The 27,123-nt window shown below is 31.3% G+C and overlaps 1 protein-coding gene across 2 annotated transcripts; it reads right to left on the reverse strand.

Annotated features, from left to right (window-relative positions):
- Positions 1 to 200: 200 nt before the first annotated feature.
- Positions 201 to 26,330, reverse strand: LOC134687191 (tyrosine 3-monooxygenase-like). 2 transcript variants are annotated; one of them, XM_063547283.1, is made up of 12 exons: positions 26,209 to 26,330; positions 23,559 to 23,658; positions 11,097 to 11,348; positions 8,885 to 9,068; positions 8,298 to 8,386; positions 7,761 to 7,828; positions 7,100 to 7,150; positions 5,351 to 5,496; positions 4,825 to 4,960; positions 3,994 to 4,120; positions 1,590 to 1,819; positions 201 to 424 (listed from the first exon to the last, which is right to left on the reverse strand). In XM_063547283.1, exons 1-12 carry the CDS (start codon positions 26,232 to 26,234, stop codon positions 262 to 264), a joined length of 1,572 nt encoding a protein of 523 aa, XP_063403353.1. In that variant the 5' UTR covers positions 26,235 to 26,330; the 3' UTR covers positions 201 to 261. The 2 variants fall into 2 exon arrangements, with proteins under 2 accessions (XP_063403353.1, XP_063403354.1); XM_063547284.1 differs by lacking the exon at positions 26,209 to 26,330 and adding an exon at positions 24,947 to 25,001.
- Positions 26,331 to 27,123: the final 793 nt, after the last annotated feature.

Raw genomic sequence — 27,123 nt, forward strand, 5'->3', positions numbered from 1 at the left:
ATCGTTGTTCAAAGTTTGATCCTAATTTAATTTGGGCAAGGATTTACAGAGGATAAGATTTTTGTAAAAATCAATGTTCGACGACGACAGATGAGAAGAGTTTGGGATGGGATTTAAAAACGGCAAAGGGCTGAAGACGGATGTCGGTTGAGCATTTTACAAGACATATATTTTATTGATAACGAGTTCATTTAAACATACATGACATATATTCATGTTGATACATATAATGATTAGGCATAAAGACGACCACTCTTCACATTACACCTTCAGTTCTTTTACGGCCCTTTGCAAGCTTTCTACTTCGTTTTGAAGAGATAAATGCAAATACTGCATGGAAGTCTCGTTTCCAAGTTCTTGTATTGTTTGTGTATAAGGATCGTAGCGTACTTCAAATTGTCTTTTAATTGTGGCTGCATAGCGCCTGAAAGAAAGAATAACATTATTATTATCTTGAAAAATATCGCGATTCCGTAATTGTGAAATATTCAATAGTATTAATGATACAATCAAATTATAGGGATCATCACCGCCTTCTATATTTAAACGATGGAAATATATTCCCAATAAATAATTTTCGTTCGTTTAAAAAGGTTCTTCGAATCTTTTGTACACATTATGTGTATTAATTGTTGGTAAAACAATTGAATTTACTTTCTGCAAAAAATGACTACTTTTTGTCATCTTTGGTAAATATGATTTATAAACTGTTGAGCTGAAGAGATGTGTGTTTGGTTTATGAGGTTGAATGTCCCTCTGGTATCTTTTGTCCCTCTTTCCTAATGCGTTGATCAAAGTGTTTTGTAATATGATATATACCTTTTTGATCTAAAGAGATGTGTTTTTGATTTATGAATTTGAATGTCCCTCTGGTATCTTTTGTCCTTATTTCCTCATGCGTTGATCAAAGTGTTTTGTGATATGATATTTAAAACTTTGATCTGAAAAGATGTGTGTTTGTTTTATGAGGTTGAATGTACCTCTGGTATTTCTTGTCCCTCTTTCCTCATGCGTTTATCAAAGTGTTTTGTAATATGATGTTTATTTTTTTATCCGAAGAGATTTGTTTTTGATTTGTGAGTTTAAATGTCCCTCTGATATCTTTCGTCCCTCTTTCCTCGTGTGTTGATCAAAGTGTTTTGTAATATGATATATACACTTTTGATATAAAGAGATGTGTTTTTGATTTATGAATTTGAAAGTCCCTCTAGTAACGTGTGCCCCTCTTTCCTTATGCTTTGATCAAAGTGTTTTGTAATATGATATTTATTTTTTTGATTTGAAGAGATTTGTTTTTGATTGATGAGTTTAAATGTCCCTATGGTATCTTACATCCATCTTTCCTCATGCGTTTTGTAATGTGATACATAAACTTTTAATCTGTTGGAATCTCGTACTATATAGGTTAAAACACTTATATAGATACATGAACATAGGGGATAACTCAGACAGTAAGTCCGATAACAAAACAGACAACACCATTGCCAAACAGCAATATTATACAACGATAACACAGCATTACACCTTAAACTAAAAAATTAACAACAAAAAGTGATGCTCCGAAAGAGTAAGCTATTATTCAAACCTACTTCATTTTCTGCATCATATCATCAAAAGATTCGACGACAAAATAAATTGGCTGGATATCTTCGTCTGTATACACTTGTACTGAAGTTTTTTCTGGATCAAATGGATATTTTTTCGGGGCATCAGACAAGGCGTGTCGTAATTCCCCGTACGATGACAACGTCCCAGCACCATATGCTCTTAGATCACCCTGTTCCTTACATAGACCAAATTCTACTGTAAACCAGTACAGCTGTAATTTATAAAATAATGTATGATTTTAATTGAATCATGTTTTAAAGATAAAACAAACATTAAAATCTGAAATAAATCTAAAATTAAATTTTAACATTTAATATAATACTGTGCAATCAGAGAATGTATTTGTCACTTACAAAGCAATACAATAAAATAACTTCTTGTTGATGTTGAATTTGTTCTTATTTTGTTCGTCGTTTTTGTGTATTTAAACTGTCTTCTTGTTCTGCTACTTTTATTCTTCTTTTTTGATTTCGAAGAATGATTTTACAACAAATACGGTATATTTCAATTATCTAGACTGATATTAACAATGAGTTATAGAAAATATAACTAGACGGCCAAAAACAAAAAGAAGCACACATCAGACAAACAACTGGTTAAAAATATTCTGTTTATTCGTGTACATCTATTGACCCAAATACTTCTTGTTCCTAACGTAACATGTTTGGTAAAAAAATATTGCATAGATATAAGAAGATCTGGTATAAGTTCCAATGAGACAAATCTCCATACAAGTCACAATTTGTAAAAGTAAACTTTGCGTAGTCTTTTGTAGATAGTTGTTAATTGGAAATCGTACAAAATCTCCCTATTTTAAATCGTAAAAAACTTTATTTTATATATGCGCGGAAAGTACACCATCAGGTTAAAATATCAATGGACTGTGTTGTGGCATGGTACCAATTGTTTTCTTAATATGCAGACACTTCAATATTCTCAATTTGTATTGATGTTGAGCAAAACAAAAACTAATGGACTATCAAAGTTAAAGCAAATATTATGATATATTGGAAAATAAAATATTTAAACAAAGCATCCACCGATATCTATTATTTCTGTGCTTTGATTTATATGCACTTTATCTAAAAGTGCAACTTTTTATAATCATAACTGTTTCTAAATTTATTGTTTTATCACGTTTCGCGTTGGTCATATTATGATAATTTTAATAATCGTTATATTCGTCCTATTATTTTTATTTGCTCTGTGTATTACTAGCATAATTAATATAGATATAAAGCATTAACATATAATATAATATAATTTTAATAGATCAAATGCGTATAAATATCATGTCTTTTTTTTTTTTAATTTCATCAAACGACGGTGATTACGCTGAATAAAAACACTTTCATAAATACCGATACACCATTGAAAAACCTCATCAAGTTAGAAATTACAAATGTACTTTTAGCAAACTCGTTTCGATTGTTAGAATGAACAATCAGCAAAAGGTATGGTCATAAAAAAAACTGAACACAGAGGAAAATTCAAAACGGAAAGTCCTTGATAAAGTGGCAAAATCAAAAGCTCAAACACATAAAACGAATGGCCAACTACTGTCATATTCCTTACTTAGTAAAATCATTTTCTTATGTTATCAATAGTTGGTTTAACTTGGATTTATAGCTTACCAAACCTCTCCTTTTTATGACAGTCGCATCAAGTTCCATTATATTACCAACGATATGTGAACAAAACAAACAAACAAACATAATAGGTAAACATGTCAAGATTAGGGGCACAGCAGTCACCATTGCGTTATAATCTTCATCAGTATAAAAACAAACAACATGTATATGCAACATAGAGAAGCACAAAAAGGCATATAGACAAAGCACACCAGCAAAGTAAAGACAATAATATAAAAATTGTCCATAGCACAGAAACACAATGACGGGATGTTAAAGTGCAGAGCCACATTTTGAAGTACTTCGAAATTTTGTTAATCAATTTATGAAAAAGATATCGAGTCTATATCACATTGTATTAACCTTTATTCTTGTAAACTGGTACTGAGTTCTATAAGTACCATTTTGCCTATCAGAAAAGTGTTCTTTGTCAAAGAAATACAAATGTAGTATGCAATGTCATATATATAGAAAAGAAAATGTGTTATGAGTGCGAATGAGAGAAACAAATCATTCAAGTCACAATTTTTTTTGTTTGAATAAACCAATACGGCCTTCAACACGGGTTCTTGACTCACATCGAACAGCAAGCTGAAAGGACCCCGAAAATGAATCGTGTAAAAAATCATTCAAACAAGAAAACCAACAGTCGTATCTGTAAAAAAAACAAGAAATTATAAATACTTATGAACCACTAAACACATGTCCATAAGTCCGTTCACTTGATATTCTATATTTCACTTAAAATACATACAGTGGCAAATTTTTCAATATCGGCATCTGAGGCTCCAAGAGATGTCAGTCCTATTTCTTGTGAAAACTGTGCAAATTTAGGATTTGCCAACATTGGCACATGTCCAAGCAACTCGTGAATACAGTCTCTGTGAAAAAAAATGGAATACATGTTATATATATGTTTGATTAACGCATGTAAGGGCACTGGATCTAGACGTTTTATATATACGTATGTTAATATGATACATTTGATTTGTTTTATTTGTTGTTCTAACAACATTAAACACATGATCATGTAATATTAATCATTTTGTTTCAATTTCTATCATGATAAAGATTCGATGTAAAAAATTAAATTATGTACCATCTAATAAATCTATACTATACTGCATACACCAGAAACCGATATTTTAAGAATTGCCAAAGGGTTCTTGATTACCTTTCAAAAAGAGCATACGAACATGTACTGCAAATTTGTATTTCCGATAATTACAAAATTGTACAGAGTACCATAATTGCATGACATTGTGTACGCCAAATGCGTGTTTCGTCGTCAAAAGATTTATCATAGTGACACTCGAATAAGATAGTTAACCAGACTAAACAAAGTACAAGTTGAAGAGCATTGATGACCAAAAATTCCTAAACGTTTTGTAAAAAACAGTAAAGGTAATCAATTCATGGGGTTGAAAAGGATTAGCATTTCGAAAAATTGAAAAGGGGAATCTATTGAAAGAATGAATGTATAATATTCGTAACCATTATATCTGTAGATGATCATTAGATACATATGTAGCACCAACAGTGCTAGGCATCCGCATATGAAAAACAAAATTAGTATGCATCTTACGGTTCCGGAGAGTGGTCTGGTTTTGACCCATGACGAACATACTGGGTACACTGGAAAACTCGATATGCAAGACTAGCTAAAAAGTCACGTGCTGATAATAAACCGGAAACTGGACGTAACTGGAACCCTGTTCTTCCTACAAAAGAGTTTATGAACTCAATACAATTTAATAAAAGACCATTTTAAAACAAAATTTATCATGATTTTTTTTTAATAAATTATAACTTATATGACATCGGCAATTGTTAGACATCAGAAATAAAGTGATCATAGAACAAGTGTATAAAAGACGCTCGGCTCGTTCCGTGTACCAAAGACTCACCAGTGACGCTTGGATCGCGAAGTTAAATAAAACCAGATAGTGGACGATAATGAAGAGTGATGAGGACAAATACTTCAGAAGGGTTTTGCTAAACACAGACGAATATAATATATCATTTAGGACAAAATCCTTAGTTTTTAGAAAAATTCAAAGTTTTGTTAATAGTTAATGTTTTATTATGGTAATCAGAAAAGTAATACTTACGTTTTAAGAAATTAGAAACATCTTCTAACTGTGGAATTTTATTTTCACTATATCCACAGTCCTGTTCTAGTATTTTGAAGTTCTCAATGTGTTCTTTACAAGCATGAGTAGGAAACAGATCTTGCAGATGTTTGTACACGTGTCCCCTGTAAATATCAATATAAGAAGATGATTTATAATGAATTGGACAACTCTACACCACAGACAAACTGACACAGAACATTTATATCATCATACGGCCTTCAACAATGAGCAAAACCATTTAGCGGTTTCCTGCAAACTAAACATTTTGATTTATCTTAACATATATAGACGTTTTCTTTTTGTGTTTTGTTTTTTTGTGTCAGGATATGGGATATATGCGTTCTATCATGAAGGTCCTAGCTCTAGTTGAATATTATTAATTAGTTTAAGTTACACTTTACACTCGATTTTTTTTACAAAAATAAAGAAAGAAAGAATAGAAAAAATGGAATAAATCCGCCTCCTGCCCATCAAAACTTGGACCTACATAACTATTGTAATGTTCACTATGTTCCCATGCAGAAAAAGTATGAAATAGTTCCACTTGAAGTCAAGCCAGTAAATATCAATTAATCGTCCATTATGACAACTTGATTGCATGCTACTTGTTTATAAGTCTGATACCATGGTACGATCAATCTTAATTTAAAACAAGTATTGCTTAAAACATTCAAGCATTTATTACAAATCAGTTTCAAATATCAGAACAAGCACCATACACATGATACATTTCATCATATTTTTATCCATTGATCGTAATCGTAAATCACACAAAGACATTAAACACGTGACAACTGATGCAAATGTGTTTGTCAACTATCGGTAGTCAATAAAACGTTTAACTCAGTGCCAGTTTACAAGAAGGACGGATAATACAATGTGATATAGATCTGATATCTTTTTCATAAATTGATTGCTACAATATAATGTGATATTCTCCCATCACAAAACTTGTAATAACAACATTTGTTTGGTCTTAAAATGATAAACGGGATGATATTTTAAAAATGACAGAATCTTTAACACATCTGGTTCAATTTACCGAACTATTAATAGTATTGATATTTCAATTGATAACATCGCTGCTGGATTTCAGTACCTTTTTCTGTAATCTCTGGGCGTTTTTCTTTAAAAGATGTAGAGAGGCGAAATATTACATAGTGATATTCAAACTTCTAAGTCGACAATTTAATGACAAATACGATAGAAAAAAAAACAACAATTAAATGACTATAAATATAGCAGTATACAAAAACTCATAGAAAACTAAAGACTAAGATACATGAAGTCAACCAAAAACTGGAGTGCAAAAATTTTTATACAATTTCGGTTGGTATTTGGTCCAAAGTTAAACTAGTACTTTTATTTCTAAAAGTTCGCATTTTAACACCTGCCATGCAAAAAAACAGGATTATGTTTGCAACATACAAAGTATATGAAAAGTCTATTCTTTATTATAGTTGTTATATTTTTTTTCGTTTGCTTGCTGTAGTTATAACAATTATGAAATTTACACCACATATCCTTTTATTCAACCATTTGGACACAACATTACGAATTATTTACCTATATAGTATACTCTCATTACAAAAATATAATAACCAAGACTTTAATATGCTAAGTAAATTTCAGCTTCATAGAACAAATTCAAAGACCAAACAACCATCAAGGAAACAAACTATAAAACCTGTTGTTTAACCAGCCTCACAATGAGATAATTCTTACCATGTGTCATTTTCTTCTTGTGTATATTCTACTCTGGGAATAACTTGACCACTGAAAAGAATAAGAAAATAACACGGATTATTATTAAAAGTAAAGTCATTCTTAAAATATGTGATTGGCGTAATGATTAATCCTTCCTTTACCATTAATGGTAAAAGGCGTTTCCGGTTGTAATGTTTTTGTAACCAGAAAATTAGTATGTAAATTTTGGCTTGAGATCGCGTTTCAAATACAAAATATATACAAACAATCGACGGTTGTAAGAGAAAAAAATTGATATGGTCTTATTGGAACTATTCACAACAGATGTAAATGTTGACTTTCATTGTCTTTTCGAACGATGGGCGATTCTCTATTACTTAGCATTTGAAAATCTTATTCAAAATCGCCAATCGTTGAACTTAGAGGTGGTCACATGATACAAACACATGAATTGACAGTACTTAATAATATGGACATCACTAAAGTCAGACGTAAAGGTCATTTCTATAAAGTGCCTTTACTCAGTCAGGAATAGGACAGTTGTCATAATCCTGACTTAGTAAAATATGTGTTTGAGGTTTTGATTTTGACATTTGCTTAGAGACTTTCCGTGTAGAATTGTCCTCGGAATTTGGTAATTTTGTTATCTTACTTTTTCCATCTATTATACATCACTTACTGTCTGTAATCGAATGCAATGTCTGCGATCATTTTACGTCGTTCTCTGTACTTTTTATCTGTATATCCCTTAACAAAGATATAAAACACAAGTTTTTGAATACATTATAGCATGTTGCTGATTATGCCAATATTTTAAGAATATTGTGTAAATGCTTAGTCGGTTTTACATGTAACAACCTTTTTTTTTCAAATAACGTACTTTTGGCTCTGAATTATAAAGTTTTAGTTTTCACTTAAATTTTAGTTTTTCCTGAAGTGGGGGAACTCAAAATTAACTGTTAAAAGGGAAAATACGAAAAAGAAAAAAAATCCTTGCACATTGAAAATCTAAATGAAAATGACACACAAACTAACTTAGACTATAAAGCTTGCACAAAATAACACCAACAAAGACAGATGACTTCTATGGTTGGTCATCCTGATGTGTGTTTGTAGTACAAATGTGATTATATTTTATTTTTAAGTGCAAGGTGTTGTAATCTTCAAAATATGCTGGTCTTTTTCTTCCGCTAGGTGGCCGAGTATAAGTACTTACCGGGTGATCACTGTCGAGTTCCGGTTCAAACTTCGTGACAAGATGTGTGCAGTTATCTAGTTCTGAAATGTGTCTTGGAAACCAAATAACTAAAAAAGAAAAAAAAATAGGCATTTAATTTCAGAGGAAAATTTGTATTTTTATGTATTATGCTTGATATCACAAGATTGTCCAGCTTTTGCAAACGAGGAAGGGATAGGTGAACTGGTGTATTTTCTTAAACACTGAAATCTATGCTTCACATATGTCCACAAAAGCTACGACTAATTTTTCCACAATAAATAAATACTGCATAATCCTGACTAAGTAAAAATTTAATTCAAATCAAATAAGGAAGCAATGATTTCTACTTTGTTTAAAACTTGTGTCTGTTAATGCCAAAGTGAACATGAACATATACGTAGCTCTTCAAAAACAGGTTTTTGCATTTATTTTTTTGTTTAAAACGAAACTTTAATTTACATTACAGACACCGCAACGAACCCTGACTCATATTTATAATATATTTAAAACTCTTTGACTGAAATCAATAAATTGAACAATCTATGATAAAGTGAAGATTAAATTCTACTCATGGTAACACGCACCTTTATTTTCAACTTCTTGATCGGATACAATTGCAACGTCAGCTATAGATGTAACCATGCGTAACGAATTAACATGTGACGTGATTCTATCGCGTGACCCAACACATTTTATCAAAATTTCAAATTGTGCTCCGGATTTCTTGGACTTCCGTGATTCGATGTGATCTATTATCACCTTTGATGCCTGAAAAAATAAATTGTTAGATTAAAGGTCAATCTTTCTGGTAGATAGATTATTGTCTTTCTTAATGGCAATTTTGTTAAATCATGATAAATAAAAAGCCTACAAATTTCAGATAATGTACGACAATTTAGTGTTTTTTTTACGGCAGCGTAGACAATTTCATATCTTATCGTAATCATACGTTTTTTGATTGAGTTAAGTCTGCTAATTGATATTTTATCGTATGTTTTAATATGTTGTGATGTTATGCTATTGTTTCAGAAAAAGGGAGAAGGTTTGGGCCCATTAAAACGTTTAATCCCGCTGCAAATGTTTGCACCTGTCCTAAGTCAGGAATCTGATGTACAGTAGTTGTCGTTTGTTTATGTAATATATACGTGTTTCTCGTTTCTCGTTTTGTTTATATAGATTAGACCGTTGGTTTTCCCGTTTGAATGGTTTTACACTAGTAATTTTGGGGCCCTTTATAGCTTGTTGTTCGGTGTGAGCCAAGGCTCCGTGTTGAAGGCCGTACTTTAACCTATAATGGTTTAATTTTTAAATTGTTATTTGGGTGGAGAGTTGTCTCATTGGCACTCACACCACATCTTCCTATATCTATAATTGGATAGAAATGAAGATTGGCCCAGGCCTTACATGTACGTTAAGGAAGCACCGGTTTAAAAGATTTACCGATTTTGAATGACCTTGAAAAATAACTGAAAACTTCTTATTGTGTGACAGCAATGGAGGTGATTTAAATAAACTCACCGTAGATGCAGGACTAAATTTTGTAAATACGCCAGACGCGCGTTTCGTCTACAAAAGACTCATCAATGACGCTCGAATCCAAAAAAGTTAAAAAGGCCAAATAAAGTACGATGTTGAAGAACATTGAGGACCAAAATTCAGGAGAAGTAAAAGATGCTAAATGACATTCAAATTTATCAGTAATCAAAATGGACAACGCGATACCAAAAACCAAAGATCAAAAAGAACACAAAAAAAAACTAAACATGGAAAACTTAAGACTGAGCATCATGAACACAAGAAAAATCTAGAAATGTAAGCAGATTCTACTCCACATATGGCACCCGTCGTGTTGCTCATATCGGAATAAAAATCCAGAGATAATACTTATTCGATGATTACATTCGAGGAAAAGAGGACGGAATCGTGGTAACAACAGTTGAGACAATTGCCATAATATTTACCGACTTGGTGTATGTCAAATAGTTTTTGGTTCACCGTTGACATATCAAACATTTACACTGAATCCGCATTTCTATTTTTTTTAAAGTTTAATCAGACTAATTCTATGAAACACATAACATAACAGGACAACATCGAAACTTCGATACTAACACACTAGTCTGCGGAAGCCAAAAACAGTAGAATAACTTCTTGTAAAACCTGCACGATTATTGTGCTTTGTGTACATCGTTCGTTTTTTCCTCTTTTGCAGGATTATCAGATAATTTAACAACTATATTTATAGTAAAAAGGTGTTATCTTTGAGAAGGTTAATATTTAAGATAATTGCATCTACAAAATTTTACAAGGAGCTCTAAACAATCATATCACTGCTGGTAGACGTTTCGTCAACGAGGGTATCACCCGCCCAGTATTCAGCACTTTGATGTTGACATGAAAATCAATTATATGGGTTTTTTTTTTTTTTATAAATTTCCGGTTTCCATAATGATGAAATTTTTCGAAATACTAAGGATTTTCCTATCCCAGGCATAGATTACCTTAGCCGTATTTGGCATATTAACTTTTTGGAATTTTGGGTCCTCAATGTTTTTCAACTTTGTACTTCTTTGGCTTTATAACTATTTTGATCTGAGTGTCACTTATGAGTCTTATGTAGACGAAACGCGCGTCTGTCGTATTAAATTATAAGCCTGGTACCTTTGATAACTATTTGTCCTGACATATTAGTAAATGTTATGCATGAGCAATAGAATTATTCAATTTCTTATAGTGTCTATTATGAATACTTTACATATCCTTTGTATTTTGATGCGACATATCTATTTAATGTACCTCGAATATTCTTAATATTCTGGACAGACTTGAAATACCATCCTTTATGCTAATAATCAAAAGCACGGCATGTGGAGGTTCTGTTTCAATTGGAGATATACATTCACCATTTTGTACAAAGACTTCCTCTTCTTCTTCACTGATAGAATTTCTATTACTTAATGTCCTTTCTCGTTTTTCAAATTCTAAATTTGTCACAGTTTCGAATTTTGCATCTTCGATAAGACTCTTCCGTCGCCATGATCCCCCATGCTGTAAGATAAAACGAAGTTTTAATTTCACCATAGTTTCGAATTATGTCTCTGCATTTTCATTTAGACACATCTGTCACCATTCTGAAATAAAACCGACTTGTAATTTGATCATCATTATTCCAAATATTGAGTAAATACAAGTATAAGACGAATTATGAAACGTAGTCTGGAAGATAATTTGATACGGAAGTCTTGCTCATTTTGGTGCATAGATTGTCAGTTGATTTACTAATTGAATACAGCTTCATTTTTTAGGAAGAAATTAATATTTTTAGAGGATGTGGATAGAGGTTTACATGAAAGAGAAAAAATAACCTGAGAAATAAAAAAAAAATCATAACTGAAGGTCGCCCATTTAGACCCTCATTAAAACTATAGGTTTTAAAAGATTAAATTTATTTATTCATATTTTCTTTTCAAATACACTTAATTTTATCAAAGTTAAAAGCCAAATTAAAAAAAGTTGAGTGATGTGATTCAAATGATATTCTATGTAATTTTAAACCAGACATAAAAAAATCATAGTATACCGAAGATTAAAGCAATCATTCATTGAACGTTAAATGGTTTGTGAAATAGAAAACATTTTAACATAGCATCATTAGTGCAATAGCAAGCTGCACTTTATTTTTCTTCTTTCAAAGCAAGCCAAATTATTCAGAATTGAAACTGTGAGAGTTTTAAAGATTTAATAGAAGCTTTGAAAACACAGTGGTACATCTAAGCATTTTTATGTTAAATTTTAGCCTTGCGTGTTATACCTGATCCGTGAAATGATCAAATAGCAGTTTAATATTGCACGAAGCCAGGCTTTCATTCAAAGCTTCATTGGTTTTCATTCATTTGACGGTGAACGTAGAATTAATTTAAAATAGCGATAAAATAGAAATGAATTCCACTTACATACTGTTATGAGTTACAGGTAAAAGAGCAATATATGTTTAATTTTACTGTAAAAGGCAATATTTTAATCATTATCCTCGGTCAGGTAATAATATCACCATTAGTAGATTTTTCTTTTGTCCCCAGTTTGCGGATGGTGAGTTTCGTAACAACTAAAGCCACTCTCAGTAGCTATATATATGCATCTTAATAAACTTTGATAAAAAGTTCGCAAATATCAAAGCAAGATGGGTCTTTATTGCTAATGTTTTCTGTCCTTAAACGTAACACGAGATTGCTATTAGAATTGAATAGTGAACGGAAGTGCGAGCATATAACCTTTTTGAAATAGGGAGCGCTAATTATTGATTAAAACTTATTAAAAAGAAAAGAAGCATGACTCTGAACTGACTACTAGTATTCCAACATTGAGAAATATTGCTGTTTCATATAATGTTGCTATTCAGTATAATCATTGAGCATGATATAAACAGTATGAACTATGTAAATAAACACACTCACAAATTGTAAACTTTGACAATTTACTGTTTTTTCTATCACGGACATTTTATTCAGAAATGAAATCTCCTGATAAAAATTTCATTTATATTTATGTTCCGATATAACATATCAGATCGACAACATTTATTTATGATTTACTGTTAAGAAATTCAACAATCATTTGTTGAGTGGAAAATGGAAAATGTGAAAATTATACGATATTCGTTCGAGCTTTTTAAAAACATCAGTCAATATAGGAGACAGTTATAAATTAGGAGACAGTTTAAAATGCATTAACAAACGTTAATAACAATTTAAAGGTAAAAAAGAAAGCATATTAAAAAAATATGCTAAAATGTACATCCAGCTTTTCTTATATTTGTTCGCAAAGGTTTGAGGCGGTAAATTTTAGTCGTGTTGCCTCAGTTTCAGAATACTGTGTTCAAAGCAGTGACCTGTCTTTCTGTTGACTATTACCTAGTGAATTAGCATCTTGAAAATCTGACTCGACGTGGTATATTTGATACAAAATTGGGTTCATATATTTTCATATAACTTTGTTTTTTAAGTGAATAAAATGAAAATTGATAACGCAGTACGGACTTACTGACAGTGTATGATATCACGCTATATGCATAAATAGGCACTTAATACATTTTAAACAAGTCTTGCGGCGGAACGATATGGTATCCCTTGCAGTGACATCATTTCATCAGGGGTGAGTTCTATATTTGAGGACTGGAAAGGCCTCTTTCGAGTCGTAGGGATAGCTAGGGCCTTTATGGATGATTAATTTGGATATAATATTCCGCTGCTATTTTTCAGTGACAATTAAAACACATAGATACCATTACTAGTGGCTATTGAAGTTATGTTACATAACATAATTCAAATTCAGCAAAACTTCCCGAGAAGTTAAGTAAGAAAATTACACGATTTTAATTTCCTGTGACCATTTTTTTGGTCAACACCTATTATTCGAAGACACATTGTGAGAGAAAAAATGAGTTTAATCCATAATTGAGTTGATCAATATATTTTTTTAATATACTCAAGCATGTTCACTTAAAAGCAAATTAGTTTTAATTCGGGTAAAAAACTATAAATTAAAAAATTAGGGCTTCACTTTTTTTGGAAAAAAATGGCCATGTATGGTAATCACATGGCTTCCATTGATGCTTTAAGAAATGGGGTCAAACCAGGGTCAGCTTTCCGACTGTTGTATTAGTTATATTATTATTATTACATGTTGCTTGTTTAATTTATCATTGTCTGATGCAATGCGCACGATCAGTTTAAAAGTAAACGTTGAAAACTAAATTAGGGTTATCATATTAATTTCATAAAATCTATTAATTGCTAAACAAACAGTTGTCATTTATGTAAAATCTGATTGATTTTAATGGGGAAATTACGAAACGATAGAAAACCGCATTTCGATTATATAACAATGAAAATCAGTATTTAAATTCCGTAAAATACGCCATAAAGCCGTCATCAATGAGATCCTAATGGTTTAGATAGCAGCGTCAACAATCAAAATATTGGAGAAAAAAATTGTATAATGACATCGACTAAATCTCGTGTTTGATTGGATTTTTCAAAGAAAAATTGTTTTTATTGGTGATAGATTGTTACACTTATCATCTATGTAAACTTAGCGTTAATTATCTACCAGTAATCGACATCTGATGTTTTGTTTTGGTATGAGTAATGTACAACACTTAAAATGCTTTGTAAAAGCACATTGTCTGCAATTTTGTTGACTTAGAATGATTTACGCTAAAAGCTTATTGTCGAGTTAATGACTGAATCGCCATAAGTAGTCCGATTATTAATTTTATAATAGAAATATCTGAAATTGACACCAAGTAGCAATAGAAGTAAGCCTATTTAATAACGCATTTGTTTTGAATAGCATGATATGTCCTGCTTCAGTTTGCATCATTTTATAGTATAAATGCCCTTAAAGAAATAATAGTGTTTTCTGAAATCAAATGGTTGTTTGCTTTAAATACCTTAAATGTAATTTTGTCATTTTTTTTATATTGTTAGTTTAATTTTAAATATAATACAAAGGAGAGTGTCTACTTGGAATTTGTGTGTCTGAATCATAAACTTTTGCATTGTTCCTGCATACACACCACACCTTCTTATGTTTATTTCTCAAACAAGTTTTAAAGTGCGGAGTTTGCAGGTCAACACCATACCCTTTTGTAGATATAAATATGAGCAATGATTTTTGCTCAGTATTCGAATCGATAAAATTGACGAGAGTATTCGAAAGTGGCGACCATAAGCCATATCAGTTTAAGTTAAAAGATATAGTCTTATGGTCAAACGCAAAACCACAAAAAAAAACATTGCCCACAAAAAAAACTATTATAAAGAAAGTACAAAAAATTAAGAAACATGAACAGCATCGAAATTCGGGGCGTGTTCCGGAAGGATAATTATGCCGTCCTAGATGCCGTCAAGATGTCAGAGTAAACGAAAATCTCGCGTTATAACAGTCAACACTTTTTTTTGGTAAATGATAACGTATCAATTTCCGTTCAGTATATGAGACTATGACGCATTAGGATGGGACGGGATTTTCATATTTGCTTTCAATACATCATGGTACAGACCTTCTAAAACTCAAACTGACCTTTTTTCAGTGCGTTCTTCGTGCGTGTTGCGTGCGCGGATCGTGCGTGTACCAATGGTGTATCATCATTTATGATAAATCCGTGCTTTTTCCGTGTATAAACGTGCGTGCATCGTTCATTCATTCATAATATAACCGTGTATCGTGCGCTCATCAATCATACATTCTCAATCGTGTAACGTATACACATTACAAAATCAGATCGACATTGTTTACCAAACATAATGGAGCTAATGGCTCTTTTTTGTACCAAGACTAATACATTCTTACTTATTTTTTTTGTGAACTCTTAATCCACTTCATCGTACATAACATTCATAAAGATTCATGACTTTTTGTTTATAAGTGTCTGTAAATATTTCGTGTTTATTCAGTGAGTTTTGGCTTGGACTGGCACATTTTAATACAATGCTACATCTTTACAAACCACTAAGAAGTTCATATTTTTATAATTGTGGTTTTTTTTTAACCGTGCTAAAATTGGTACGTCCATTTCTTTTGTATTTTTCTCAATTCCTTGTCTCATTGTGTTTTTTGATTGTTTTTTAGGGGGAGGGGGAAGTAGATAAAAATATTTCCTTTTATATCATAAAAAATAAACTTACAAAAATACTTAACCACGAGGAAAATTCAAAACGGGAAGTCCCTAACCAAATGGCAAAAGCAAATGACAAAACAAATCAAACGAATGGACAACTGCATTGAAAAATTTGAAGAATTTCAAAAAGTGCATAAAATCGAATACTGTGGATTCATTTATTTTCGTGGGTATCAATTTTCGTGGATTGAGGAAAACTTATATATTCGTGGATATTTAATTTCGTGGTTTTGACACAGTCTACACTCATTCCTTTACAAAATTTGTATTTCGTTGAACATTTGAATTCGTGGTTCTCCTGTACCCACGAAATCCACGAAAATTGGTATCCAACGAATATTAATGAATCCACAGTATTGTATGGCATTTTAATAATTGTTTTTACTTTGTTTTCTTTTTGTTTTCATTCAGTTGTTCAGATTTTTTTTTGTCCTCATTTAGTTTTTTCTTATTTAGTACTATTCTAGTGGGTAAGTTTAAACAAATATAAGTAGGATACGAGCATCCAACAACACTTTATAAATGAGCAAAGTGGTTTAGAATACGTCGAATGTTCCATTTAAAAAAAGTATGAAAATAGAAGCACTTTGAATCAACGGTATTCATTGTTTATATTTGACCATTACTCCGACCATTTAGTACAGTCAACATTTTTTCTGAATTAGTTTATTCAGAACATCCTGTAGATACTCTTAAAAGTCCGTCTTTTTCATCTATACACTTTCAAAATGTTTCATTAAGTCAGAACTGTCAGCTTTAATGCTATTAAACAACAAACTATAACCCAATATAAAATTCTAATGTTTCAATATAACATTGATTCTCCATTTTGTTTTTACAAGAAGCTAACAGCCTGGATCTTTTGTCAACAGGCTCTTTACGTCGATCCATGTCTTTATGTTGCTTTATTGATAATCAACGTCAAGGAGATGTTTCTATTTCAAATAGAACTTGATAGATGTAAACTTTAGTCTTGGTACAAAAAGGAGCCATTAGCTCCATTATGTTTGGTAAACAATTTCGATCTGATTTTGTAATGTGTACTCAGTTTGTGATCTAATTTTGGTTCTTGTGATTTCTGTGCAAGTATTTCCTTTTTGTTTATATATGAAAAGAAGATGCGGTTTGATTGCCAATGTGACAACTCTCTACAAGAGGCAAAATGACACAACAATTATAATAGGTCAACGTATGGTCTTCAACAATGAGCAAAACCCATACCACATAGTTAGTTTTTACAGGCCCCGAAATGACAAATGTAAAACAACTCAAACGAGAAAAACTAATGGCCTAATGTATGTACAAATATTGAACGAATTGCAAATATGTCGCACGGCAAAAAAACGAAAATCACTGAATTTCAGACTCCTGACTTTTGACAGGCACATCCAGAATGTGGAGTGTTTGAACTCGTTTGAAGGCGCCAACCCTTCCTATAACCTCAAAACAGTGTAAGTGTTGTAACCGTACAAATAATAGAACAAACTATACAAATCAGTTGAAAAAGGCTTATTATACCTTTTATAGCTGACTATGCGGTATGGGCTTTACTCATTGTTTAAGGCCGTACAGTGACCTATAGTTGTTAATGTTGGTGTCATTTTGGTCTTTTGTGGATAGTTGTCTCATTGGCAATCATACCACATCTTCTTTTTTATATAAACGAATCAGTGGTCGAGTTTGGTCTTATTAGTTTATCAAATGTATTAATAAAATTGAGAATGGAAATGGTGAATTTGTCAGAAACATCAACCCGAACATAGAACAAATAACAGCAGAAGGTCACTAACAGGTCTTCAATGCAGCGAAAAATTCCCGCATCCGGAGTCGTCCTTCAGCTGGCCCCCAAACAAATATATATACATGTACTAGTTCAGTGATAATGAACGCCATACTTAACTCCAAAAAATTGTACACAATAAATTAAAATTAAAAATTATACAAGACTAACCAAGGCCAGAGGCTCCTGAATTGGAACAGGCGCAAAAATGCGGCGGGGTTCATGTTTATGCGATCTCAACACCCTCCCCTTATACCTCTAGCCTGTTAACACTAATGTTGTGAGTTAGAACACCGCACGTGGCAGGTGCATTCGATTAAATATTCTATTCGTAATCTTATTTGACTGAGATGGCAGAATGCCAGTTTTTCTGCCAAATTGAATTATGCTCTATGCACTCCGGCATTCTCCACCAATACAAATGGTCACTTCTATTTAGGAAATAAGTGCTGAAAGTGGCTTTAAATACCAACAATAAATTAAAAAAAAATTGGTTTTTGAACATACGTTACACACAATGGGCATTTCATGTTTATAATACTGTTACACACAATGCGCATTCAATTTATATAATACTAAGTTGCAATTTGCTTTTTAATCCAGTTGTATTGATGTAAACATAGTTATCAATTATCTACAAGTCCTTATTAAACTTTGTTTTAATTCAAAATAATTATAACATTGATGTCAGAATTGAAAATGAACGAATCAGACTATACTATAACAAGTTTACGTTAAAATTGAATGGATTGCATGATAAAGCGACATTATGTGCGTGACTAGAAGAAAACATCTAGACCTCAATTTAAATCTCAATCAAATTATGTTTGATCTACACAGTACAAATTTGTATTAAATTAAAACATTCTAACGATTATATTTATGATACTTAATCTATAAATCAAAATCTACAACGGTGATGAATTTATTCCGTAAACAGACGATTATCAAGCAGATGTATTAGCAAAGTAGATACACGAAATATGTTCTACTAGCAGTTTCCGTCCGTTTGCCGTATTAATAAAGATCGACAGTTAATCTTTGAATTCCTAAATTACTTTATCTACTCAAAGACGGATTTAGTAGAGCTCATTTCCCCTTTCAAGTATCTTATTTTATTGAAAACAAAATAAATATCCAGCTACAAATAGCTGTACATCAATCAGAGCAAATCACAAATAACAATTACGTTCTTAAAATGTTGTAATGAAAGGCAAAATGGCCGAAAACGACTTCAAGTCAATTTCCTTAAACAAAATGTCAATGGATTATCCCTATTTACGTTATTTGTTGGAAACATTTAAAACAAGGTTTTCTCCTTAAAAGGCTAATTGTGAACAGGAGTATGATATATGTTTCATGTAAATGATGAAACTAACATCGCTTTTGTCTCGTCTGCTCTTTCACGTGATGTTCTAAGTGTCTTCCTTATTACTGTATTTACATTAGCGCTATTCAACAAAATGGATATTACTAGAGACAAAACTTACTTCGCGAATGTCAAATGTTTGACCTCGACATAAATCTACAGTTGACACGAATCATGCGTCTGTGTTAAGTATTAGTAGTTTGTCTTGAAATTACACGGTTAAAAATTAAAAGCCATGTTAACCCGGTAGAAATGGACAATTTTACAGCAAAATGTCTCGAGTGTGTAGGTAATGGCAGTTATGTTTCATTGTTAGCTTGCTTTCTAGCTGAGCATTGACGTCAATATTAGGTTAGGTATACACCCCTCCTTTTCGAGTAGTCTAGTCCGACAGACAGACAGACAGACAGACAGAAGGATTGGTTATCAGTCGAGCTAGTCTACTCTTAAAGGAGGATAGCACATAACCTTGCACTAAATTCAAGACTAAGCTAGCAAGCAAGTTAACCAAACTTAAATGTATTACCTTAACCATCACACTCAAGGTATTTTGCTGTAATAAAAGAAAATACTTCCTTGAACAAAATTATAAATGAATTTAAACAGAATCTGTTGTAAATGGCTTGTGCGTACATCTACTCACGAAATTGATAGAATTTGTTCATAAATTGCCGAGGAGTGTATTATATGTTGTTATAATTGTTCAATAATATAATGAAATATGAATCATGTATATAACCGAGTTTTTTTTAAGCTAAATGTTGTGAAAAAAAATATACATTTCATACGGACGGTTCAGAACACAAACATCTTACTGTTAATAGAAGGTGAATTAAATGATAGAATTTAGAAATAAAATATGAGAAGTTAACTTTTATAAAACGCTTTTTGAAATATCAAAAGATACTTCATGTCATCGTTCCAGCTGTAACGTAAACTGGAAACATTTTCGGATGATTCCTTTTGAATAACTCTTTTTCTGGCTTACTTACCCACACAACTCAAAGTTGTGAAAGACTTTGAAATCAAGCAATAATATTCTGCGTTTCTGTATATATGAATGATATAATAACCTACGATAAGATCACATTTAATCATTTTTATTTTTTATGTTGTTTTTCTTTCTTTTTTTGACAAGTTATAGCTGTTTCATTATGTACATTGGCTATGTAAGACAAGCAAATAATGCCAATTATTTTAAGAAACAATGAGATGGAAAAGCCTATCCAATCGGGTAATGTTATTTTGAGTCAGGATAATTATTTTTATTATGGTGAAAAATCGAAAAACCACACGTTACGGACTTGATTTTGAAACATGAAATACGAACTACATGTAGATTTTGAAACTTGGGATAAGGTCTTGATTTTGAAACATGGAATACGAACTTGATTTTGAAACGTGGGATACGAACTTGATTTTGAAACATGGAATACGAACTTGATTTTGAAATATGGGTAGGGAACTTGATTTTGAAACATGTGATACGGACTTGATTTTGAAATATGGGTAGGGAACTTGATTTTGAAACATGTGATACGGACTTGATTTTGAAACATGGAATTCGAACTTGATTGTGAATAAAATTGAGAATGGAAATGGGGAATGTGTTAAAGAGACAACAACCTGACCAAATAAAAAAACAACAGCAGAAGGTCACCAACAGGTCTTCAATGTAGCGACAAATTCCCGTACCCGGAGGCGTCCTTTAGCTGGCCCCTAAACAAATATATACTAGTCCAGTGATAATGAACGCCATACTAATTTCCAAATTGTACACAAGAAACTAAAATTAAAATAATACAAGACTAACAAAGGCCAGAGGCTCCTGACTTGGGACAGGCGCAAACATGCGGCGGGGTTAAACATGTTTGTGAGATCTCAACCCTCCCCCTATACCTCTAACCAATGTAGAAAAGAAAACACATAACAATACGCACATTAAAGTTCAGTTCAAGAGAAGTCCGAGTCTGATGTCAGAAGATGTAACCAAAGAAAATAAACAAAATGACAATAATACATAAATAACAACAGACTACTAGCAGTTAACTGACATGCCAGCTTCAGACTTCAATTTAACTGACTGAAAGATTATGATTTCATCATATGAACATCAGGCACAAAACATGTATTACGAACTTGTTTTTTAAACATGGGATACGAATTTGATTTTGAAATATGCGTTTTCGATACAACTTTACAATACAGAATACTACTAGTATCTCACTTTTAAAACAAATGTTGCATTTGCGAACATACATTTTTCTGTACAAAGGTGTGCTGTGCTGTGGGTAGTAATGTATGTGAATGGTGTTTTTTTCAATGAACGTGACATTCTTGGAGTCGGTTGGATAGGGGTAGAGTCCGTAAGATACAATGATTTTCCCTCATCCTGCTTTTCAGGAAAAAATATAAAAACGGATTGTGAATGTAAGATACAGTAAATTTGCTTATTAAGATATAGAACTGTATCTAATGAATTAAATAGTTTATATAAAGAAAAAAGAAGATATGGTATGATTGCCCATGAGACAACTGTCCACAAGAGACCAAAAATGGCACAGATATTAACAACATGTCAAATGATAATGCATCGTTACTTGTCAAAATAACTGTATTAGAAAAAAAATTGCTGTGAATATAAAACTCCTTAAGTTGACAATACGCCTTCAATATGTACAATCAAAATAAAGTATATCATGTTATAATTGTTGGCGAAAGACAGTCTGTAGTTATTCAAAAACAGACAATGATCTTCTGATTGCAAGTTACAGATCCAATACAATTCTTTTTAAACATTTAATTCCATTTGTTATTTTAGGGAGTAGCGACAGGATTAATAGTACAATCCTTGAAGCGACCAATTTGCAAATTCTTTCAATTGTTGAACGGCATTATAGAATAATTCTAAAATCAAATTACTAGATGCTTGCAACATTGAAAGGGGAAGTGAATTCTTATCGTCTCGGAATTATAAACATATATACATCATTACATGTACGTGACTGTGTAGGTATTATACATTATATATTTTTTTAGAAATGACTGTAATATTTTAGTCTGAAGAAATAACATTAAAACAAATGTGGTGCACACTAAATAAATCTACGTGTATCAAGATTCAAGATTTTAGTGTACACTCTGACAGTTTACACTGTTACAAGAGGCAGATATACATGTACATAATATACAGCTTGACAGAAGTGTAACAATAACAGAACAAAATTGAAATAAAAATATATAGAGATAATATAGCAGAGTATTAAAAATAAGGAGATCATTTCGATAAATAGTAAAAAATCAGTCAGTCTTTAATATAATTTAATTAATTCTAAATTCAGTTTGTATGGAGAAATCACGAAAAACCGTTGCACAACGGTACTATTATAAGGTGGTTTTATAAAATTATGTCGATAAATAATACGGCTGAACTATCACTATTAGGTTTGAATTCGTCAATGTCGTTGTTCAAATATTAAAACTTTTACATATATTTTCAACCAAGAACAAAGACTTAAGCAACTATAGCCATATGTCACCTTCCGGTCTTCAACAGTTAACAAAATCCACACTGCATAAACGAAACAAAGAAACATATAACAAAATGAATTACAGGATCCTGACATATGAAAATCCAGAATATGGCGAAACAAAAAGTATTAAACATATCTTATTTTCAGTTAAATGTCGTAAAAATGAAGTTTAGTTGTAGGCGATTGGTAAAGATAAGAAAAGCGACGCTCGTCTAGCTACTTGTATGTTTTGGAGTTTTTTTGTCTGTTTTTTTTTTTATTAAAAAGGGGTAGACATGCGGTGCTTTATCGTTAGCTAGTTAAAAACACTGGTGGATCAAGGCTCCGAAATAAAGAGCTAATACCCATGCCCCCTTTTTATAGCTTTTAAATATAATGCCTTCGTCTTAGCTACATGTACATGATTTGTAAAGCATAAATAATACAAATATTTTTTATCCGCTAGATGAGCTTTTCGTCTACAAAAAACTCAGCAGTGACACTCGATTCAAAATAGTTAAAAAGGCATTTTAATTTAGTATTTTGCAAGATACTTTTATAAATATTTAGTGTATGTTAAGTATTTTAATTTTGTCTACAATAAATTAATAACGACACCTTTCACAATTAATTAGACTTACGGTAAAGCTTAAGGTTATAATGCATAAAATATATATGATCCCATCTCAAAAAGTAAAAAGAAAATTGTAATTTTAATACCCTAAATATCCCGGACTTTTTTTTATAATTTAAAATTTTAGGATATCACTCATTTTCTAGCATGAAATATAAAAGAAAACAACTTTTCAACTTTTACTTAGATTTTCTGTAGCCATCAAATAAATTAGATTATTACACACTAAACTGATGATTTTTGTACATTATACATTGTTAAATGAAATATAAAATAACGAACCTCTTGACTATAGCTTTTCTGAAAGGCAAGCCTCCTTTTGGCAGTTTGTGGATCAGATGGAGCACGAAGTGTCGGTGAATACATTTGGAAAACGTTTGTCCTTTAAATTGAAGAAAAATCCAAATTGTATTATAAATAAGGATGCATCAACACTTTAGTAAGTAAATGATTTTATGATTTCTGAAACATGGTTTTAAATATAGCATCAGCATCTCATTGATTCATCGATTGATTAAAGAGCGAATTATAGTTCTCTGAGATTTTCTTTGGGAGTAAATCGAAAATTGTATAACTTTATTTCATTAAGTATACAAATATTTTATTCCAAATATGGAATCTGGCAAAAAATGCTAAATTTGATTCCACCCACGTATGTTCTTAATGGGTAGCCGACTGCATCATACATCATATATATATCGGTTACAGATAAATAGTGATGGTATTAAAATCTCTTTCAATCAACATTTAAAAAGTTAAATCAAAAGCATTGATGGAAAAGCAAATGGAAGGATAAAGTGCGAAAATCATCAATAAATGTGCCCAGGTATACAATTAATTAAAGAGATGACGTATTCACTCTTCTGATAAATATGAATAGTGTTATTCTTATAAAAATGAATCTAACTTTTAACCCTTAGGCATCAACCATTTAACTTCTGGGATGGGATTTTTTTTTCTTAGTCAGAATTTTTTTTCATTTTTGTTTTTCGACGTTATCATTCAAATCATTTCCTTTTTAAAGTTTAACACTGCATGGAGAAATCTTGATTTAGGAGAATTGTTTTTGTCATCTTCTTCGAAAGAATTTTTATTCCCTCAAATGGGATCAGAATATATTTTTTTTTAGGAAAAGCCATACCCTCTTTTTTTTAAGTTAAAAGGTCGTTCCTTAAACACTTGTTTATATGTACACATAACAGTATAAAAACTAATGTTTGCACTTATTACATTATCTACAACCAAGGATACCGTGAAGTGTATATTTAAGAGATATGTTATAAAAATTATGACACAAAACAAAAAAAGACAGAAAATAATTACAGCTACAATGTATACTTAGACAAGGTTATTTTCAGATACAAGTATTGTGCGTGAACTTGGTCCCGTCTTTGTAATTTGTGTTGTATATATATAGTCTTTCTTTCAAAAGAAAAAGTTATCTGTACGAATAAGTTAAATACCTTTTTTTTAAGTAAAGAATCTTTTATTATAATTACTTAACTTAATTTTATCAAAAACTTTGCCAATAATTTATTTAATCTAGATCATGATTTTAGGTGCGAATGTGAATACAATTACTTTACTGGATAACATCTTTAAATTCTTTAAACTCGTTTCCTCTAAATTTATAAATATTACTATTAAAAAGCAGTGACATATTTACTAACCTTAAAAGACAATTTTATGTTTTTACATTATTTTCTGGTTCACAGTCTAATAAACGAAATAGTTTTGCACAACTTTATAAAGCAGAACTGGACTTAATATTTTGATACTAGTACTCAAAACACTAGCTTTCTTTGATATCTATTAATAAACAATGGACTAAATTGGATCAAAGCAGAATAACTTAATCTTAATTGTTCAAGTCTATTAATTTTAAAAGTATATATAATTATCCTTATGTCTTCGAAGCTGACCCATTTATCAATTCGATGGGTGACATTTTTGAGACAATGTTATTAAATATGCTTATTTTATAAAAGATTAAACCAATTTGAAATCCTTGATTAAACCACCTAGAACATTTATATTTTTATGAAATTGTTCTATATTTAAGTTAAACTTTTTTTAATTTGTTTTATATATAAACGTTCATTCGTCTGTATTTTTTTTTTATATTTTATTAATAAATATTATCTTTAAATATCACGCATTTTTGCATCATTATACAAGCATATATTTTTTAATGCGGTGACCCTGTAAAGGAGTTTTAATTTGGTTGGGAATGTGATAGTTGATCGTTCCATTGGTTAATGTAGGCGAGCGTTTGGTTTCGTCAGGTTTTATTGACTTAGTACTCTTTTTTAATCTACGTTTTTGTAATATAACCTTTTTCGCTATTTCTACCAGCAATATTGGTTGTATTTATATAACATGTATAAAGAAAATTATTTGTGTTTGATTATCAGATGTCACATGATAGACGATTTGTATATTTCAGAGCACGTTTTCAAGACACATCTTCACTCAAGTGTTCCTGAATATAAAAAAAGAAGATGTGATATGACTGCCAATGAGATAACTCCCCACAAGACACCAAAATGACTCAGAAATCAACAACTATAGATCACCGTACGGCCTTCAACAATGAGCAAAGCCCATACTGCTAAGTCAGCTTTAAAAGGCCACGAAATTACTATTTCAAAACAATTCAATCGAGAAAAATAACGGCCTTATTGATATAAAAAAATGAACAAAAAACAAATATGTAAATCATAAACAAACGACAATCACTGGATTACAGGCACCTGACTTGGGACAGACACATAGATATTAGATAGACCTCACTAAGAATTCCTTTCATTTAGGTTAAATTATTAAGTTGTATGCATAATTGATTTCATTCTCCACTTAAGCTAACAGTATCTCAAATGGCTCATCGCATGCAATAATTCTCAATTTATCAATAAACAAAAACAATACATACTTTTGATAGATATTAGCTAGGGTCATGCAGATTGACGTTTGTCTGTCAATAATTAAAAAATACGTAAAAAAACACAAAATAACCACCAAAAAAATGGCGCATACTAGAAAGGATGGTTTATATAAGCTTGCATGGGATGAAAAAACAATTTCTAACGAAAAAAAAATCCCTCGGGGATCGGAAGTACATGTATATTGAACCATTTATTAGTGTTTAGTCCAGAGGCAAATATGTCATGCATGTCTTGCATAAACGAGAACAAACTAGCTATACGTAGGTGAAGCTTATAAAAGCCGTTTTCTATAATGAAGGTCGGGGAAATTTGGAATACATATACTAATGGAAACGGAAGGTATAGTGTTTAGGGACAGAAATTCTCCTTTGTAAGGACCCAAAGAGTAGTCACAGATATTCTTAGCAGATAGTGTGTGGCACTTTCTCTCTATGCGAGCATTTAATTCAACGTCATCATTCTGACCGGATGTGGTTGTGTACTTATACTACCCACATACCCAAACAAAAGTCCCAGTTTAGCAAGAGGTTTAACTACCAGTTGGAAAAAGACCAAAAAGACCGTATTTATAGTCTCTACACAGCCTTAGGAATGATACTGTAAAACTTAAACAAATATATGTAAAAAAAAAACCAAAAAAAATGTTCATTAATTAGAATCAAAACCAGGAGCAGTTTTTAAAAGTCAGATACATCATAGTTTTATTAAGGTTTTAGTTTTCGTATACTGTAGATTTACAATATTTTCGTTAACAGCAATATAACATTGAGTTTATAAGGAAATACAAAAAAATATTGATTACATTTTTTAAAATTATCATTAAAATATTGTGTGGACTTCGAATTCCACATCTAGTCTTAAACGATTTTTGATTGTGTCCCAGTTTAACTAAGTGAAACAAA

This window comes from Mytilus trossulus, chromosome 10 (assembly GCF_036588685.1).
Source record: "Mytilus trossulus isolate FHL-02 chromosome 10, PNRI_Mtr1.1.1.hap1, whole genome shotgun sequence".
Lineage (NCBI taxonomy): Eukaryota > Metazoa > Mollusca > Bivalvia > Mytilida > Mytilidae > Mytilus > Mytilus trossulus.

Excerpts from the sequence above, each read along its gene's own strand:
- LOC134687191 (XM_063547283.1), bottom strand. The coding sequence starts at position 26,234 with ATGACCCTAGCTAATATCTATCAAAA. Across the intron at positions 5,497-7,099 it reads CAAGAAGAAAATGACACATG|GGGACACGTGTACAAACATC; the intron begins GTAAGAATTATC and ends TGATATTTACAG. Across the intron at positions 1,820-3,993 it reads ATATTGAAAAATTTGCCACT|CTGTACTGGTTTACAGTAGA; the intron begins GTATGTATTTTA and ends TATAAATTACAG.